Source organism: Patella vulgata, chromosome 9 (genome assembly GCF_932274485.2).
Source record: "Patella vulgata chromosome 9, xgPatVulg1.2, whole genome shotgun sequence".
NCBI classification, from domain to species: Eukaryota; Metazoa; Mollusca; class Gastropoda; family Patellidae; genus Patella; species Patella vulgata.
Window position 1 is genome coordinate 7,588,532 of NC_065887.2, and position 21,536 is coordinate 7,610,067.

The following is a 21,536-nucleotide window of genomic DNA, read 5'->3' on the forward strand; positions in this document are numbered from 1 at the left end:
TATTTGACAAATCCAGTCGGTAAAACCAGTCAACGCATTCGGTCGGAAAAAAGTCAAAGTCGATAAACCCTGTAGTATAATCCAGTCGAAAAAAACAATCCGGTCGATAAAACCAGTAAAACAATTCAGTCGAAAACAAGTCAAATATCCCAGTCGATAAAACCAGTCGCTCAATATTATGCAGCGGTGGCAGTAACCTAAAATAATATAGAGTAGCTCAGTCATGCTGGTAGCCATACCTGTATATAGCAGCCGGGACTAAAGAGGCGGGCGGGGCTCCCAACTAGTTTCAAGTCGGATATTTAGGGCAAAGGTAGTCTGATGAGTAGGTATCTAATTAGGTGATACTTAAAGATACATTATGGGAGATTAGATAAAGAGCTGATAGTTCTCACTATAATAGTTAACCAGCAGCTGCCAGGCAGGATACGCCCACATTTTGCAGGAGATGGATAGAGAACAAGCTAAAAACAAACGTGATTTTTTGTACAGTCAGGGACAGTAATCCAGAAAGTTATGGCCTGAAAAGTGCAAATATCAAAAGGGACAGAGATCTTTGGGATTTAAAGATAATTATGTTTTAAGTTTCATCAAAATCGGATAAAAATTGTGACCTCTAGAGGGTCCACAACATTCGTATTATACAATTTGCGTACAAAGAGCGGCCATTTTGTCGGGCAGCTTCATTTTGATTTTCCCGAAATACGAATTCAACCTTCATTATGGTGGAATGGTGATGATTTTAAACGGTTTTTAAAATCGGAAAAAATTGTGACCTCTAGAGAATCCGCAAGCTAAAAATGCGATTTTTCGAACAATCAGGGGCCATAATCCAGGAAGTTAAGTTAAGGAACGAAGATCTTAGTGTGTAATGGTGATATATTCACATGTTTTGTTTTTTTTTAAATCGGATAAACATTGTGACCTCTACAGGAATCATAAGCTAAAAACGTGATTTTTTGTTCAACCAAAGGCCATAATTCAGGAAGTTACGATCCGGTATGCGCGAATATCGAAAGGAACAATATCTTTGGGTTATAAACATATCATTCAAGTTTCATGGAAATCGGATCAACAGTGTGACCTCTAGAGGGTCCACAACCTTGATTTACCAGATGTTTACATCATTTGCGTACGAGGGGCGGCCATTTTGTCCAGCCCTTTTGGTCTGATTTTCATGAAATTCAACAATCCTTGGGGTGTAACGGTGAGGAGAGAGGGGAGTATTTGACACTTTCGTAGTCTATTAAATCAGTCATATGGTTCAGTTGATATAATCAGTCGAATAATCCAGTCGTAAAGAAAACCAGTCAAATAATCCAGTCGATAACACCAATCGCTCAATATGACGAGGAAAAACCTAAAGCATGACTTTATTAAGCATCGGTGACAGTAACTAAGATAACAACGTGTAGTCTAGTCTTCTGGGAATCCCTTTGAACACAAGGGAAAATAAAAAAAATAGACAAAAACAATGATAAACGATATTTGAATTTGTGGGTTTTTCTTTAAATTACAAACTATTCCAAAATCAGCCATCAACTGGTTTTATCGACTGGCTTATTTGACTGGACTTAGGGGTAACCCAAAATAATTTATATTTATATTTTGACCTGTGACGTGCGAGGGGTTTCCTCAAAGCACTCTTCTTCAAATTCCTACTGAAGTACATTACCAATCTGAACAAGTGACTTCGTTTTTATCCCATCTGAACTGCAATGTTTTGTATGTTATAGCATGTCTTGAGTAAATAGACGGCATTCCAAAGCTAGCACACGGTGTCTTGACCATCGTCCATTACATGGTGTCAGACTAATCCTACTTGCCGTAAAGTGGATATAGTAACCATTGGCTATATGTACCGAAAAGTTTTCTCGCCCATCGTATGTGCCCTTTAAGGACATCATTCTTTATTTAAATTGGAACATACAAACGAGGATTATGCTTGTCATTGGTGATAGCGATATAATGCAATATATACTCTTAAAAACAATAGGGGATACTGTAAGGGAAATATCTATGCAGGTTGTGATATGATAAATAGTCATGGACACTTGACATACTTTGAGAGTATGTTCACAGATGAAGAACTTATCGCCCCAACAGAACCACTGAGCTACACATACACGTGGGAGGGGTAAATTGTCAAAATTGACACTTCAAGGAAGGGTTGATGAAAACTGCCGCATGCTGGTTTATCCTATCCATGTTTGCTTTCCTATCGGGTCTTGCATAAGATTTACTGTTTAGCGTGTGTTACGTTTAATTTGATCGGCAGACGTGTTCGGCGACGTCAACGTCAACCGACAACACTGCAAGAATTGGCCGTGGCACTGCAAGAGGAGTGGGTCAGATTGCCCCAAATCGTGACTGGACGCTTGATTATAAGCATGCAACGACGAATTGCTGAATGTCTGAGGATTGGTGGAGCAATTACTCATTATTAAGACAAAAATAAAAAAAAAACGTCGATTTTTTACTTTTGGCTGTGTATCTCTTTGCGAGTGAAATGGGGCCGTCAGATTAGCCGCCCATGTGAACTGTTTATGTGCATGTGTAGGCAATTGGCCTGTTATTAACATACACTGGTTCCCTCTAATAAAAACAGCAGTGCATTTCCGCAGTTTTATATTGTTTCTGAATATCCCCTACTTTGTTTGGAGAGTATATTATTAACATATATTTCTTGTGAATACCGGGAATTTCTATATCACCTTTTTATTGCGGAATAATTTTTGAAATTTATTTGTCTTTACATTGTTCTTGGTACATGTCGTAACCTTCTACAGAGATGTCGTCACGAGAACGCGCTTCCTGAACAACTCTGCAAATTCAGGTGTATTATAGGTTTGTATGTCATTCGGTTGAGAAAATTGTCTATAACATTTTGTTTTCCGAGAGGATATTCAATAGAACAATTGTAGCCAGTGGCATTTAATGCCAATTTGGAGAGTATTTGAGTGGTTTCAATCAGTGCGGATAAGAAAACTAGCACCAATAAGATATTAATCAAACTTTTGACGTGCGTAATGAATAGCAGAACATATATAGAAGATACGGTTTGTTGGGATCGGGGTAGACAAGGAGGGGTACAGAAGCTAAATGATCTTTTAATTTCTTTAAGGATAATGTACATTTTAGAGTCCAATCAAACTTAGCATGTTTCTAAGTGAGCGCTAATAATGGACCAGCCAATAAAGGAAAATTCGGGATAAAACGCCTATAATAACCATATATCGGTGACGGTCTTAGGTTCAGTTATGTTATTAATAGCTGATACGTTTTCCCGCTCAGGCTTAATTCAATCAGATGTGATAACAAAACCTGACAATTGGTCTCCCTCTGAAGGAATTTACATTTCGATAATTTTAATTTTCAAATTATGATCACGGGGAACCTGATAGACAGTTTCGATAAGTGCATAATGATCTGCGAAACAACAGGAAAAATATAATTTATCATCATTGTACAACTTGGCAAACATATCAAGGTCTTTAGAAAGACATGCATAAAGGTGTTTTGATAAAGACCAGGAAGCATTCGAAATTCTAAATGACATAGCATCACATTCAAATAGGCCACGATGACACGTAAATGCGCATTGGTATGAGATGGGTTTAATGACTTGGTTTAACTTTCGAAAGTCGTCACAAAAGCGTTTCGAGTTGTCCTTTTAGACACAATGACAATCGGAAACTCTAGGGTGACTGAGGTGGGCGAGTGACGTTGGCGTCATACATTTTGTCAGTGGCTGAGAGGATTTCGGTAAGGACGGGGTTTAATGGGAGGATGGGAACCGGAACTGACACATAACTGAAAGGTGTTTTGTATAACATTCATATTATCCAACGTTATACCTTCTGCGGTAGAGATGTGGTGAAGATTTTACGTGTCACTGATAAAATTATTATTGTTCGATTCACGAATCTCTGTTTAAGCCATTAGCAAATATGATAACTGACTGACGCTGAATTGGGGTGAGGTCCATTGCCGCTGTTGAGAACGCTTTTATGGCCAAAGAGACGATTACTTGAGCGAGGATTAGGCCGTTTTCATCACACGATTGTTAAAAAAACTTACAGCAAATTGGGAATTATTTAAAACGTCACGGGTAACTAATTTAATTTTTTTGCGTCAGGGATATCTGGTAAAAGAACACAAATCTCAATACTTTTGAATCCATTGGTAAATAATTCAGGGTTATTTACTGCCACGAGGGGATTGTGTTTGGACTGCAGTATCAAAGGGTACCAAGATGCATAATGCCACATACGCTTTCTGTACAAATTACATAAATCAGATCAACCACCCGGTCATCAGTGATATTAAATTACACCCCCACCCCTTCATGTGTCACAGCTAACACGATAACGTTTCGATAATAACCCCAAAAGCATTGTGACGGACAGGCCAATTTTAATAGCCCCCTGCGGTCTGCCAGATCTATCCGTCTTACCAACTCAGTTTGGCGAGATCATAGGCAGGCCATATCCATTCTTACGGTCTACTAGCCTCGGATGAACTTACCTTGGACGCTACCCTGCTAAAGGCATTGTGTCTTTATTTAAGGAAACGGAATCGAATAGGCCTCCTAATCGATCTCGCGTCTACTATCCATGCTAGTCTAGGGTTAGGGCACATGATTGTTGACGAGATTGTGGGTAAGGGTTAACTGCTCTAGTTAGAGCAGAGTTGAGGGTGACCATAATACTTTTTTGGGGTTACACCTAGACATGCTTGTGCTGATATTTGTAATATCATAGCAGTTATAAACTGTGTATCCTGCTTAATCTACAAACATTGTGTTCCTGAGCCAGTTCTCCTCACTAGTCCACCGTGATACCTGCATACCAAGACCATACAAAGAACGTGTGTCTAGTCGTTCAGATGGGGCATTAACGAAGTCACTTGTTTAAATAGATAATGCACTTCAGTAGTTATTTAGGAAACGGCGAATACCCCGAATCCCTAGCAATTCACAGATCACTATATAAATTATCTGTAGTCTCAAAATGACCTAAGTGAACATGTCAATGATCTTCTAAACCGTCACTTAGACACCTTAGTTTCCGGAAAATAAAATGGGGTTTTATGTCCTACTGTTTTTGTCCCGACTGGACTAAGGTCCTATACAGTGTGCTATAATAGAAAGTTTGCCCGGAAAGCGGGCAGGGAATCGCGCCGGAAAATACCGATGGACTTTCGGGGCCAATACTGGGATTGAACACAGGACCTTCAGATGAGCTATCCAAAATCTTACTTTTACAGCCACCGTGGCTCCATAGTTTACCGGTAGTAGTGGGCAAATAACATAGGTGGCACTCATTACGCATGCCCATTGGGGTGTTTATTGTTGTGTTTAACTGAATTAACCTGAGATAGCCTATGAGTTGCTAAATCAGACGATTGTATCATTGACTTGCATAGATAAATTATAATCCCACGGTGCCTAAGTTTGACCAAGTGACCTATGGGTAATGTATGTTCTTTATGGAACTCCTGGGTATTAGACCATGGAAAAAGGATCAAGGTAACACGAGATATAAATTGGTAGCAAGGTAAACATTTTATTATGATATAATAAAAAAAACACTGGTAGTAATGTGAACAAAAAATGGGCCATTATTAAGTATAATAAGTTGCTTATATTTAATTAGTTTTTCTTTCTTTCCAGGAGTTGTACGTGAGTTTTCATGAATAAACCATATACTTGTATTATGAAGCCAGCATGATTAATTTGACCTCAGTAATTTATATACAGCTTGGGTGGTTCCGGTGTTCACTTGGGAGGATGTCGTCTGAAATATAACATTTCATATTATTTTACCTCTACAGTAGATTTGTTTGATATTCAGATATAAGATGCTAGTAAATAAAACATAAAATAGCCTCAGGTGGAGAACGACTCTTTATTCAAATCTTATCGAAAGTTGTTCATTCCTTTCATGGTGAAAGATGAATGCTGAGTTATCTTATCCTCAAAATTACTTAACTGCAGGTACTATATAATATTTCTATTGTCTAAAGCGGTCCGACTATATATATATACAGCTTTGTTAGTGGTGTACGGAGTTTTGATGATGTCCAGGGTAATCTCTTTGATTGCCCTAATATTAAGATATCGGGCCTAGTTCTCCGAAACTATAAATAAAATACTATATTTGTTTTATATTATTTACTTTTTGTATTCAATATATCCGATTATTGCGACCACCGACAGCATAGCAACAGCTGCCGATACACCAACGATTATCCATAAATTATCACCAAGACCAGTTGATTCTGTTGTCGATCCAAAACCGGTTGATTCTGTTGTCGATCCAAGACCAGTTGATTCTGTTGTCGATCCAACACTAGTTGATTCTGTTGTCGATCCAAGGCCAGTTGATTCTGTTGTCGATCCAAGACTAGTTGATTCTGTTGTCGATACGTCTGGACAGTCAGCACCTGTAGTATATAGATGACATAAAACCGGTGTCGTATTCTTTGATACGACATTCTCATAGCAACTCCGAGCACACTGGTTTGTGTCCGCGGTGATGTTGACTTACAGAATAATTTGCAATTTTAGTATTTACGGGTTCGCCCTTACTATATTTATAACTCTAGCCCAAGGTGTGATATGCACCGGATGCCATTAAAAATCTTATACTCTCATCGCCAATATGCCCTAAAAATTCAAACATGTCCCAAAACTCGTAGGAGCTGTACAGCATGCATAAGAAGATACCGACACGGGGGCAATACCTCTAAGTAACACTGAAGCCCGAACTAGTATCTTGATTGGGTTACTCCTTATAACATGGTTAAAATCTCAAATACTTGGACTTACAAGGGTTCAATGAACAATACAATAACTTTCGTTAATGAACAATTTTTGACAAGAGTTCTCTTTAAGTCAAATCAAACAAGATTGACAAAACGTATACCAATATCTGCTCGTATCCTAAAAATCATATACCCAATGTTTTGCAGTACAGCTTTGGTTAAACACATTTCGAATCTTATTTAACATATATCTGTGCTAGAAGTAGGGTATCAGTATTACTGATATGTTTATGAAGGGAGTTAGATGTTTTTAAATAATGTTCAATATGGCTTAACATCCCTCCTTTGTTAGATCACGTCACCAATGATGGATACTGTGATTCCATAAACAACAACTGTTTTGAGATTTCAGTATTTGGTGGATATCTGACATAATAACAACTCGTCCCCTTCAAAGGCACTATTAGTGAGCTGAAAATGGCCTATATACCTCTTATCAATAGGCCAGTTCGATCTACTCATGTATTATTAGTGGACAGCAACATTGTCCTTTAATATAATCAAGAAACAGGGTACATTATAAAAGCCTAAATTTTATTGAAATATCTGACCTTGGTTATATTTCCACGATCTGGAATCACCATTTATTGAACAGCTATAACAGGTATACGCGGGGTGTCTTTCATCATTTTCATAACATTCTCCCTCAGACATACAAAAATCACCCTAAAAAGGATTGTAAAAAATGTGTAAGATATATATATTATTTACATTTTCTCGGAAAGATGAAAGCATAATAAATCCCTTAATGCACAACACAAGTCAATAGAGACAAATACAGGTATAGTAAGAATCAACATCTTGTGTGTAAGAGCCATTCCTTGCTGTATTTAATCGTAGGAATAATTCATTGTTTGGGAATCACGATGGCCCAGTGGAGATTATGGCGCCAGCCCAAAAACTTTGAGGTCTCTGGTTCAAAATCAGTGTTGGCCTTGAATTTATCAGCGTGGTTTCGATGAGATAGTGATGCGAACGGGTGCCTGGTAGAAAGAGTGTCTAGTCGTACGGATGGGACGAAAATCAGAAGCCTCGTGTAGTAGTTGGCATGCACGTATAAGAAATCTTGCCAATTTGAAATTCGAAGAAAAATAGACCGCACCGTTGCTGTAATTGTACACTTTCCCGCAAAGTAAGTGCATGGCCCCTGTCGCTCTTAATATGGCCAGCAGGTTTTGAATAGTAGGGCGGTCAAACCTGTTTCATTTCAGTTCAGTTTATATTAGCGGAACAGATACAGCCTGCAACTACTTGTAATTAATGAACAGTATAGCTTTAATCTATTACACAGAACAGTTCACCAAAACTTACCTGTATATATGTCTTAATGCATAATAACGCTTGATAGTTTTATACAGTTGTGTTCCATTTGTTTGAAGAAAGAGATGAACATAGCACAACTAGTTTTTACCTAGTCCGCCTTCTCCTCTTAAAAGGTTTGTGATCGGTCGATAGATCACTTGTGGCAGATAAATTACCGGGGTGTGGATCCTGGGGAACATTTGCAGAAGAATTCCCCACACAACCAAACCGCTACACCATTTCGCTGCCAAAGGAGCGTCACACTTTGTACCTACTGTTGTAATAAGGTTGGTTATATTTCTATTGTTAGTCGCGCTTAAGAATAAAAACGGCGCAACACAAACACGTTGTGAAACATGGGGTGGATCATATGAGTAGACGCACTTCTTTTAAGCACACGGGTTGGTTATTTAAACATACCTTATATGAACACTGTATTTGAGTTCCAACTATGTTACATTGTTGACATCTAGAGTTATACACCACTACCAGACTCTCGTTACTAAAGATGTCACCACTATTACTCACTGATACGCCATATACTATTCCATACTCAACTTCTGGTTTTATAGATGACGTCGAGTCAGGTTTCAGCAAAGGACAGATCACTTCTCCAACACTCTCGAAGACTGGTGAAGCAATTCGTTGTTCTTTGAATATTGGTGAACCTTGTTCAGTCAGCTAAAAAGCAAGTTAAGTGTCATTTTCATCACAATAAAACAAATCAGTCCACAAAACTTTTCAAAAGAATGGTGTGATGAACGAAGAGTGTACGTACTCAATTGGCTATTTACAATGAAAGGCAATACATTATTTCAATAATGATGTATCTTACCTGATATGTTCGTGTTTTACAGCGAATTGAATCAGTGTCAACAAAGTCTCCACCAAATGCTGAAATCTCTGAACAGTTGCTGTTTAAAGAATCACAGTATCCATCATTGGTGACGTGATCTAAGAAAGGAGGGGTGTTGAGCGATATTGAACAATCCAGGCTTCCAAACCCGTCATCACAGGTACAAATACCTTGATTACAGGTACCATGTCGAGAACATTCTAAGGGACAGGCTACTAGTTTTATCTGATCAAAGATGGATGGTTGGTCTGTTGTTGATTGTTGATATCTGGTATCATAACTTACTTCATGAAAACATGAGGCTGTTATGGTTTCCACGGCAACCGGTGAAAAACTTGTGTCACCCGCTAACTGTAAGAAAATTTATTTACCGTTTTTACAAAGACATGTCCACTGACAATAATTCACAAACTACAAGAATGATAATCAGTTATGGAAGACTTATTTTCACTAAGTGGTTAGAATTTGCGCGGTGAGCGAAACAACATCTGATACGAGGACTGACTGAAAATATGTGAAAGGTCTGTACAAAGTAGGTGGGTTCCATTTATTTTTCCACGTTGTCCCCTTCGAGATGTACACACTATTGCTAACGATGTAATAAGGTCTGGCTGCCGGTTAGGAAAATATTTTTTTCCAGCTAACATGACGTCATGATTATTAGAAAAATGACGACAGACTAGTTCCTGTTAAATTTTGGAAACAGGTGTAAGTGACGGAGTCAAATCTGGCGAAAAGAATATCAGGATCTGCTTCAAAACGGCGCAGATTGTTACGGTGCTTCAAGAATCTGACACGTTTCCGATTCGCAGTCAAGACCTCGGTCATTCATCTTGCAGAAACTTTTGTCATTCTTAACTCGTTGGCGATGATGTGTTCAAGCCTGCCATGAGAGAAGCACAGACAGTACTGGAAATGTCGAGTGGTCAACCGTCGACCAGCCATCTTCATAATAATTGTTGCTGTTGATGGCCTTCAAGGACGACGGTCACTGCCACGCTTTACTGTGGAAACGGACGGGTCATCATCCCCTAAACTGGAGATTATATCGGCATGTATCTGTGTTGGGGTTAGTCTTTCAATTTCAGGTACATGATGACTGCCCTATAGTCAGTTTTGTCCATTTGTCTGTCGATTTCAATGGGTAGGTTCAAAGGTAGGAAGATAATAATAACACCATAGTTACAGTTCGTATGTCTATGATCCGTTTAATGATGGTAATTGTTGCTGGCAAAGGTTTGTTCCAACCCAGTCCTTTTCAGCCAGCCATCGTAATTAACGTACGGCTGACCAACCTACAGATAACGCTCCTGTGTCCTAATACATCTCACCCATCAAATTAACAAAAGGGAATTCTTACCTCAATATCTAAAATACAGTTGTCCAAGGCACCCTGTACATTTACATTAGGGATATCTTTACAAATTTGAACTATCGAGGAATTTAAAAATACACTATTGCAATAATCCGTTGCAGAACTCTCTGTCCATCCGTTTATCCATGTTGTTTCAGCCTGCAAAAAAATCATATCTATTTTCGATTCAAATTGTTGGCAACGTGGTCAGGTTGGGAGACTAATTGGTATAACGTTCTCCATAGATCACAATTATGTCAATGAGTCACGGTTTGGGTCTCACGTGTCAAGGGTGGGTTTGTTTCCTTTGCTTGTTTGTATTTCGATGGAAAACTTCATTACTGCAACAAACATAGTATCTTGACATATACTATGCTTTAACCCTAGTTGTATATGGGTTGGTTGACCGAAGGGTTCGGTGACTATTGGGGGCACCACGTGTGTGTCTGATTATAAGTAGCGTCAGTTTTAGACAATGTGGATTTGGTCGTATAGAAGGTTGATAGTGCGAGAATATTTCTGTGAATGTAAAATATAAAATCCAAATAAATTTTGTGTGTACTAAATTCCAATCAAATACCTCATTTTTTTTACATCTAAAACAATTGCGTAATTCGAATGTTCATTGATATAGTCAATACAGGGTCATAATTCATTAAAACAATTAACGGAATCCAACGACATTCTGCTATATATTCAACAATCTCCTAAGTTTGATAATTGGTATAAAAAAACCTTCAGATATACTCTAGTTCGACCGGTAGGGAACCAATAAACGTACCTGTCGTTTGATAATAGTGTGACTGCCGCTAATGACACTCGTCTCTGGTACCAAAGACCATCTCCTCCTGCGATTATTAACTGTACTTCTTTTTTTCAGAAAATGATTTACAGTACATGTACTAGTTGATGTGAATCTTTCTACATCTAATGGGCCACACCTCTTGTTATTTATACAAACATTATTTTCACAATCACAAATGAAGAGACCAGTATTAACAGGGTCCAGATCGGTGACGTCATTTGAGAACAGATTGTTAATCCCAGCATGCTCTACGCTATAACATACAGATTTGGTTGAATTAGACATGTCATGATTATGTATCAAATTTATTGATTTGTAACACAAAGCTCTATACCAGTATTTCCCAACCCTTTTCATTTGTTCATTCCCATTCGAGACCCAAACTTCTCTTTCACCCCCCTTAGATCATAAACCCCAGTTTTTCGTATTAAGCTACATTCATGTTCTAGACTGAATCACGTGATACCAGACGGTGGCGATCAGACAATCAGGGTCAGTACTATTATTTGTCGCCAATTATAGCCATAAATCACTCCTGGGTCGCTTTGGACCCTTTTTTACACCTCTGAAAAGACCATCACTCCCAGGGAACCCCATTCACCCCTCAATGTTTGGCTCAAATGGACAAAATCGAGAGATAGATAAATGAGTTTCAGCTCATCTTAAAGTAGCCATGTTTTTCCGTTGCTAGAAGATGGCTGACATGTTGGAACAATATAAATTTGATCGCGTGGGTTTTTCCAAGGTTAAATTGGTCTCAACAGTTACATACAGAAGTGTGAAAAAAAAATCAAAGCATATTGGGTTTAATAACATTGTCATACTCCATTAATAATACTCTAATGAATGATTTTATGGCCAGAAAACCTTAAAAGTAATGTTTATAGTTTATTTAATTGTAATATTATTTTTGATTTTTCGTCTCATTATTATTTATATTCATGATTTTTTGACTAACCACAAAGATTCATGTGACTAACAATTACTGTATTTCAATTAAAGCCACGTTTCAACAATGATTCTCTTGTCGTTATCAAGCACAATACTGATACAGACAGAAGGAGTAAAATATATATACAATGTACAATCAAAACATTCAATGAAACCATAAATTAGGAGAACAGTGACCTTTGATCTTATAATGAAACCATATGCAAAAAACATAAACCTCTAATCGTAATGTACACATAGATGGAAACCACTTAATCAATATGGGGTTATAACCTTAGTTCTTTATTGAGGAGTTCCGGGTTGCAGATTTTCTTAGCTCTGTGGGCGGGTGTTGAGATGATAGCTGTTTTAACTTTAATAGGATGATTGGATTTATAATTGATGTATTGATCGGTATGCGTGGGCTTCCGATATACACTGGTTTGGATGGTACTTCAAGGACATCTAGAAAGGGAATGGTTCCACAGTTATCTCTCTCCATCGTGAATTTGATTCTTGGATGCTGGTTGTTTAGGTGTTGTAGAAGGCAGCCGGGGTCATCTTCTTCTTTCAGCATTACGAACGTATCATCGACTTTTCTATAATAGCAGTTTTCTATAATAACTTTTCTATAATTGTTATCCATAAAACTGCTGTGTTTATTTCAATGTGTTCAATTACTAAATGCCATTCAAACAGTATATTCATGTGCCTCTTATTTTCCCGTTGAAAGAACACAGCGCCATGCAATTGTAACTTCGGTAGTCATGTTGTTCTCGTCGTTGCCAGTTTCATATATAATTGTTGTCATTCGAGTACCAAACTGTATGGTTTTGTCAGTATATTGTCATTGTCAGCCAGTGTTAGAGAGTATAGGGGTATAAAAACATGGTATTTGTATCATTTGTATTATTTAATTGATATTGCATGTCAGGCTTGTCAGTCGTATCTCTGTTGCATTTTCGTCATGGCATGGAAGCAATGTTTACATTGATCACTTAAAGCCAGTTATCTCCCTTTAATTACTTTTTGAACTGTGTCAGTCTTCTTATTATGAGTTGAAGTATTTATGTAATTATATTCTTTGTATGCTATTTTCCATTTATATTTTATTTACCTGGTGGTGGTTTTATACTAAGTAAAGCCTTTATAGCAAATATTCCCCATGTCTTTGCATTTATTACCTGCCAATCTTAGTTGTAATTAGAATATGTATCAGTGGTAGTTTTTAGCTGAAATGTACTGTTATTTTGACAGAATTTATATTTGTATTTTTCAGTTAATCGTTAGACAACATTAAACAACTTTAATCATATATCATCATCATCATATTTTTGTATAGACTTTTCATTAAAGAACATTTATATTTACACATTAGTCTACTTGTCAACGCATTATGTGATGCAGTATTCCCAATGGCAGTATACTTCCTACAAATGAGGACCCCTATTGTATTAACCCGATACACACGCCATGTTAAATATTGTGAAGGTTATAATTACCTCCAGGAGTTAGAAAATGTCGGCATCCCCCATCTGTCATATGGCACCGTGGCACGATTTCTGGTTCGAAAAACGTTGTCGTTTAAATTACCACACAAGCCCTCAGCGTAACCCTCATCGGCAACAGAAGGAAATACATGCACCATCATCTGTCCGCCATATCTAGCGATAGAGATAGTTGTCGAACTTGGAAGCCGAATCTATCAATACAACAAAGTGGCAGTTATAGCGTTATACATATCCGTTTAGTTAATCCGAAATTAAAAATTGCATTTATCAAGGAACACTTTCAACGATGGATACATGTATCATATTAGCACAAGTAACTGTGTTTTCGAATTGGCTGTGATGAATTTATGATAACATTATTAAAGGAGATTAGCTTATTTGATTTAAGTAAAAAAAAGTATTGAATTTGGTTGATTAACCGTGTAATTATTTCGATTAATGATAACGTAGGTTCTATACGACACCATTTTTGCCTCGAAAAGATTGAGTTCTTGAAAGTCTAATTCAGTTTAATTGCCGGCCTACTGAATTTATCTTCAGACGTAAAAGTGTCAAAGTAAATCAACATCTACGGTTAATGATCAGTTGAATGGGCCTAAAGACTTTGTAAATCACCTACCTTGAATTTACTTGAACCAACGCTTTTAACTTCTAGTAAAGACACACCAGCTGTTTTATCACATTGGGTATATCCTATTTTCCAGTAGTCGGCTGAACAGTGCTCCATAACATAAACTTCTTTACCAATACATACCGCAACACCACAAACACATGTCACCGGAGCGCCGGGCCAACATGGTTCGGTTTGTATCTGTAACTGTAAAAATCAAAAGATTCACGACAATAAAATATTACTTATAATTAAACTGTGGAATACATCACGGGGAATAACAGTAGTCTGTAGATCAACCAATGGCTTTTGAAGGATAGCATTATCTCCCCTAGTCCCAAAGTGAGTGTCGCACCTGTCAGGAATAATATTAAGGCCACCTGTGGGTGTTAGGCTGTGTTTGTAAAGAAAACAAATTAAACGTGCGAGAAACTCCATTCATCAAGCAGGTATTGATATACATTATTTTGATGTATTATTGATATATATTGTTTTAATCAGATTGTTTATCCAGATTATAAAATAATTATAAAAGTAATTTCTCGAAATTATAAAAGCAATAATTTCTCGAAATTATAAAAGCAATAATTTCTCGAAATTATAAAAGCAATAATTTCTCGAAATTATAAAAGCAATAATTTCTCGAAATTATAAAAGCAATAATTTCTCGAAATTATAAAAGCAATAATTTCTCGAACAAAACAGGATTTCTCAAAATTCAAATCATCATTGATTTTCAATAGCAACACATATAATTTCTGAAATCACACAATTTTAAATAAATTATACCCACGCCGCTCCCGAGATAAAAAATAATCCCCTCCAAACTAATCGAAGTTACCAACATTTTGAAGCAAAATATAAAATTTATAAATTATCTTCTTAGACATCTTTAAATTGAAATACCCCCCCCCCCCCCCATACAACCGGGAGTATTGCGAAAAGTAGACTTAAAAAAGGTTTTATCTTGTCAACTCACCTCTTGTTTCCATTCTGTATTTTGATACATGGTGTAAATCCCTGTATATGGATGTTCATATTGTCTTTAAAAAAGATAAATACAGTCATATTTCGTTTCTGTTTCCATTTATTTAAAATGATTTATTATGCACGCTTACGTTTTATACTTGTGCCAACATAAATCATGTATGATGAAAGTATAAAGATGGGTTTCTGATATGATGTTAAAAACATACTCTCCAGGGTATTGTGCCATTTTAAGCAATCAGTTTTAAACTACGATATTGTGACAGGTGAATCTATAATAGGAATGTCGCTTCCTTCTTCGAGATCAAGTGTTCGATCCCGGTGGTGGCCGAAAACGTTCGTCGGGATTTTCAGATATCAATGGCGTGGGAGGGGGAACCTGACAATAAATAGCATTGAGTCGTGTTACATAATGACAGATGTATTAGGTACGCTTCATGCCATCTTGACACATGGAAGCAGAATAGATTATAATATTACTATGTCAGCGATTGACACCCATGGGGATTTTGATGGAATTCATTAGTCATTACCATAATATAAACTTATGGCTGGCCTGTTTTATTTAACGTCCTTTGTCTTATAAGTAAACGGTACTAAATGTTAAATCTGATATGATGCAGTCAACAGTGGCCAGATGTGTAATGAGATGCTTTGTCTAGAAGGGTTTATAAACCCAGAATGGAAACGAGACCAGCAGACGAGACGGGACGAGAGAGAGCGTCTGGGAGTTGGCACACTCGTGCCAAACAAAGCTAGTTAATTATGGGGTCTTTAACATTAAGATGTTTGTACTTGATATGCTAGAAGCCAGGGCCGCCGGAACCCGGGTACCAGGGTATACAAATGGTACCGAGCCCTTTTCTGGGGTACACATGTATACCCATGCCCTAATGATGAAAGTTTTCAACCTTGCTCATGATACGAAAATTGTGAATTATCAGGCTTTTGTCTCTTTCATTATCATGTATTTTAAAGGGTTTTATGTTGGAATTTGGAATGCTAGAGGCGCGCTAAACAGCCCCCACCCCCTATCTTTTGGTACCCTGACCCTCGCGCCGTTCCGGTGCCCTTGCTACAAGCAGAATAAAGTATCATATTAATGAAATTAAACAGACCCAATACTGTAACAGTCGTTAGAATGGGGCGACAACCGGGGTCCTATGTACACGTTGAAGTGTGGAGTGCACGTAAAAGAACTCAAGATTGATGGATATCGAAATAATAGTAAATTGAGGACTGCTTGACGGGCAAATTTCTCTCATATCGCCCTGAATGGAGTATGCCCGTCTTCATCCTGGTTGGCGCAGAATAGTATTTAAACACTATTTCATTTTTATTCGCCACAGCGAAAACAAGGACGACATATTGATTTTACAATATACATTGGCGAAACACAAGATAATAAGAATATAGGAAGCTTATTCTAACCACACAGTGTCTTTGGCAAGGCTTTCTCGAACTCACCAACGTTGCCTAAAAGTTGCTAATCAACCACTCTCTTCAAACAAAGTGGACACAAGCGACAAGTCATTTCAATTGTAAATTATGAATTTAGGACAATTGTGTTTGAAAAAGAAAACCAACAAAAATAGCAAAGCCAAGGTTTGCATTTTCAATTCGTGTGAGTCTTTTGCCAAAATGTCTAGCTTGCTTAGAATTCCGCTACATGGTCGTCTTAGGCCCCACATAATTCGTGGGCTATGCCTTATAGGGTCGGGGGGATGGCCGAATGGTTAGCACGTGCGCGCTGTATCATAAAGCCTGTCATTGAGTCAACTGGCGTGGTTCGAATCCCTGGTTGTACGTGACAAGGAGTAGGGTCGCCTGTCCAACCTCGTGGGTTTTTCTCCGGGTCTTCTGGTTTCCTCCAACTGCTAAAGACCCCTACACGCAAGCAAATGATTGAAATAAAATTAAACGATATGTTAGTCCCGAAATGAAAATGACCTAGTTTGTGTTGAGTGGACGTTAAACCCCACTCCCCCCCCCCCCCACTCTCTCTCTCTCTCTCATATCGTATAGCATACCACAAAATGGAACTACTAGAACTTTTCAAACGAACCGCAGGGACTATCTTGATCACAAAGATAGTGGGGTCGTGTATTATGATTCATACATGCACGTTGTTATTACCGATTTATTAATCTCGCCATTAATTCATTCATTCATTAGTCGCAAGCAAAATGGTTCCGGGGTTTGTTTTAGCCCAAAGAAAGCCTAATTGAAGGAAATAAAACGGTTTTAATCCCTGTTTATTATTCGAGATGGCATTGGAGTAAGAATAAACTTGCAAATCATTGAATTACCAACGGACACGAATATAACCTGTTGGGAAATAATTCCAATTGTGCAACAAATTGACAAGTAACTACATCATATTACCTCAAATACACTGTCATGATGTTTCAATAAATTTAATTTAAAAATTGGGTACATACATGCCGTTAAACGTAGACATGTGCGGATCAGGTACAGCATAACACTTTTTACCCTTTATTGCTGCTGTATTAGTTGTGATTCTAACCTGTAATTAAAATGAATAAAAACTGGAAATGCTAATAGGTACTTATGTTTTCCGGCGAAATGTAAATAATATCTAGCCAAGTCACATCAAATACATATTAAAGTATGACATAATTATCCATGTTCAAGTCCCCATAACACCGCAAGTTATACTTGAAGTTCGACATTTACAACATCAGTGGTTAGTGGAAGTCAGTCAGCATATGTAAATCCCAAAGGTCACCAGAAAGTCGTGGGAAGTGGAAATATTTCCAACTGAACCCAAAAGTAAACTAAATCGAAAGTTTGCTCTCCAATGATTATTCCTGTTTTGTCTAGCTGCAAGAATTTTTTTTTCGGCGAAATTCTGATTCGGGATGGCGGCTATAAATATGGCTACCAAACGGTTGAAAATGGTTTTTTTAACACAACAGAAAGCCTCGATAATTTCCGGAATCCATCATATGTCATTGGGAATGCAGTGATGTGCTCCTTATTCCTACCAAATTTCAGACTGATAACGCAAATAGTGATGGGGATACGCTGTCTTGAGTGTCGAAACTAAAATACGTAAATACAAACACTAACCAGAATCAACTTCAGAATTATATTATCAGTTATGCATTGTGCTATACACATTATTCATTAATCATTATCAGAATACTGCAATGTTTCTTTACTCAATATTTTAATTGTCCCTCGCCTTTCCAAGAAATGGGTCTGTCCGTCTGTCACATGTTTTCGGATAGAATGTTTAAACTTGGCGTAGGTGTTTATTCCATTTCCATTGTCAATTCATTTCATTTCAAATATAATATGATTATTCTTATAACAATATGATTACTTTCGACGGATACTACCTATATTAAGATAATGGTACTTACTCTAACATCCCCAAATTCATAATTTTCCCAGAGTCTATGTGCGAAAAAAAAGTTGGGTGTTTTAAACCTCAAAATCTGTACAGCAAACTTTTCTCCATAGGCAGCAGGAAAATTGGTCTTGACAACCATAGAATAATTTCTTGTTGAGTTTTTGCCATCTAAAGTAATGTTACATTTGGATACAAATGGGTCGGGCAGACAGGCATCATTTTCCTGGGGCTTTATTAAGTTGACCTTGAGATTACAAGATATACCACAACCAATTTCCACTGTTGGCCTTACAACTATAGTCGCATTCGTATTTTGTTGCACATCGAGAACTGGTGTCAATATCTGCAAAAAAAGTATACTATTCAAAAAAAGTAGGGGATATTTGATTTTGGGGGCATAATACTAAAATATGCAAATGACTACGAAAAAAGTCACTATAGAACCTAACAGAAGAAACATTTCCAGTTACATGTGACGCCCAAACGCAACAATAGCTACCGCATGGAATGCAGGTGATGCTTGGGATCATCATGGGGGTCCAACCCAAGATTTGCACGACTCTGACTTTGAATGTTACAGTCATTGTGGCATTGAATTCCAGGGTGGAAATATCAGTTTAATTGTTTTAGTGACCAGAAAACAAATTTTGATATGCGTCGGCTTACCCAAAATGAAAGGTTACGTGCCCTTGGCATGCTACAGATCGGCACAACACAGGCGGTTGTGGCGCGGACGATGAATGTTTCTCAGTCTGTCATAAGCAGGCTATGGTCCAGATACCGTGATACACAATCTGTACAGGACAGACCACGCTCACGTCGACCAAGGGCGACAACTCAAGCCCAGGATCGATTTATCGTGTCATCACAGCAAATCAGATCAGCGCTCGTCTTCAAACAGACACTGGTATGAGAGTGAGTGGCCAGACGATTCGGAATCGACTGCATTGGGGTCACCTTCGCGCCCGACGTCCTCGCGTGATCCCTTGTTTGAGAGATCATCACATTCAGGCAAGACGTCGTTGGTGTAGGGATCGTCAACACTGGGATAATCGACGCTGGAGCAATGTGATGTTTTCAGATGAGTCAAGGTTCACTGTTGATTTTTTGGACAGACGTAGGAGGGTGTGGCGTCGTCGAAACCATCGCTTCCAAGACGTTAACGTCATCAGACATGATCGATTTGGGGGTGGTTCTGTTATGGTGTGGGGAGGCATCACTGTTGCTGGAAGAACGGCTTTACATGTTGTTGCAGGGCGTGTTACAGGCCAGTACTACCGGGACAACATCTTGGCAGTCCATGTTGTGCCGTTCGCACGACGTCATGGCCGCCGTTTCATCTTCCAGGATGACAACGCAAGATGTCACAGGGCCAGGATCGTTACAGGTTACCTCCAACAACAGAACATCACCACATTACCTTGGCCAGCACTGAGTCCCGACCTCTCCCCCATCGAGCATGTCTGGGACATGCTTGGACAGAGGTTACGTCAACGTCAACAACGTCCTGCCAATGTCCAAGAACTTGCTGCTGCGTTGCAACAGGAATGGGACAATCTGGACCAAAATGACCTTAGACGTCTCATTAGGAGTATGCCACGTCGGATCAATGCTTGTTTGGCAAACAGAGGAGGATTTACCCGTTACTGACTTGGTTGTGATGCTGTGGTAACTTTGCTGTCAGTCTGTGCCTTACTTAGTCTAACGATCATTTGGAATAAATCGATGAATGTGAACTTCATTTCATTTTGTCATTTGTTTCTTCGTCAGTTTCATTAGGTGACTTTAATAACACTTAAAAATCAAATATCCCCTACTTTTTTTGAATAGTATATATTAAGCTAATGGAGATCAAAGGTTGTCATTCAATTGTTATTTGAACCAGGAACTCATCTTATTGGATTTATTTTCTTCTACGTATGGAGACGCTCTTCTAGAAACTCTCAAGACTCCGTTAATTCATGTACTTTCAACAAGAGGCTTGGTGAGTTTAATCATCGGACAAATGTGCAATAGTTGAGTTGAAGCACTTCGATTTTCAATATGCGATCATACAACCAAGATGGCTACGATGACGCCATAGTCGGTTCCTGGTCCACACAGGACACCAGCTGTATCGTGTAATTTGTCATTACTCCCATATTCTTATCAAAATCTTATTATTTAAAGCAGATGTTACCTCAATGCCGATGAATCTATCTGCACTCTCTGTGCTTGGGCTCCGTTCTGAATCCCGTTCGTAACTTACTGAATAGCCACATCTGATCTAAAACAGAATAGTGATTCATGTAACGTGTATTAATAAATGGAAGGGGTATCGTCCTGGCTTAATAATTTAAAATATGCAATAGCATCTTTATCAAAGACAGCTAATGTAAATAACCAACATTAATAATATTGTCAAATTACACGGTTCATTCTAGCAAACATCAACGATTCAGTACAACATTGGCCCAATCCCGGCTTCACTTGGGATCGGGAGTCAAGAGGTCTAAACATTTTGCGCTGCAGTGTTGATTGACGTTTGTTCCCATTGGTGTGGTAAACTTAGTCAACGAATGTCGGTAGAGTATGGCGTAGTATGACCAATGCATCTTAATGGAATCTAGTATTATACCTGGAAACCAACACTTGTTAGACCAGTGTCATCTTCATTTAGTAATGTCATTGTTTTGATGTCATCTGTTATCTGTACGGCAGGGAATTCTTTAACAAACCTACTGTTAATATACCACGTGACTGTGTACCAGATTTCAGCATGCTCTGCTTTATAAACAGTCAGAACTTAAAACTTCACTTTTACTAGGTAAGCTGACCTATTCTTGTACGTCTGTATCTCCAAATTATAAATTTATCAAACACCGTAGAACTAGTAAGAAACAACGATGGTCTGACCTGACAAAACATTAAATCTCACATCGTTATGTGTTTCGTTTCGTGACTGATTATACTTTAGACGCATTTACCGAGGGAG

General features: G+C 38.1%; 1 protein-coding gene across 1 annotated transcript; it reads right to left on the bottom strand.

The window, feature by feature from the left end:
• Positions 1 to 5,557: 5,557 nt before the first annotated feature.
• LOC126831690 (von Willebrand factor D and EGF domain-containing protein) lies at positions 5,558 to 21,306 on the bottom strand. Its single transcript, XM_050562344.2, has 14 exons — positions 21,180 to 21,306; positions 20,742 to 20,828; positions 18,573 to 18,905; positions 17,625 to 17,710; positions 15,176 to 15,239; positions 14,206 to 14,403; positions 13,578 to 13,777; positions 11,122 to 11,398; positions 10,347 to 10,499; positions 8,966 to 9,337; positions 8,551 to 8,811; positions 7,380 to 7,494; positions 6,180 to 6,447; positions 5,558 to 5,798 (listed from the first exon to the last, which is right to left on the bottom strand). Exons 1-14 carry the CDS (start codon positions 21,228 to 21,230, stop codon positions 5,780 to 5,782), a joined length of 2,484 nt encoding a protein of 827 aa, XP_050418301.2. The 5' UTR covers positions 21,231 to 21,306; the 3' UTR covers positions 5,558 to 5,779.
• Between the last annotated feature and the right edge of the window lie 230 nt (positions 21,307 to 21,536).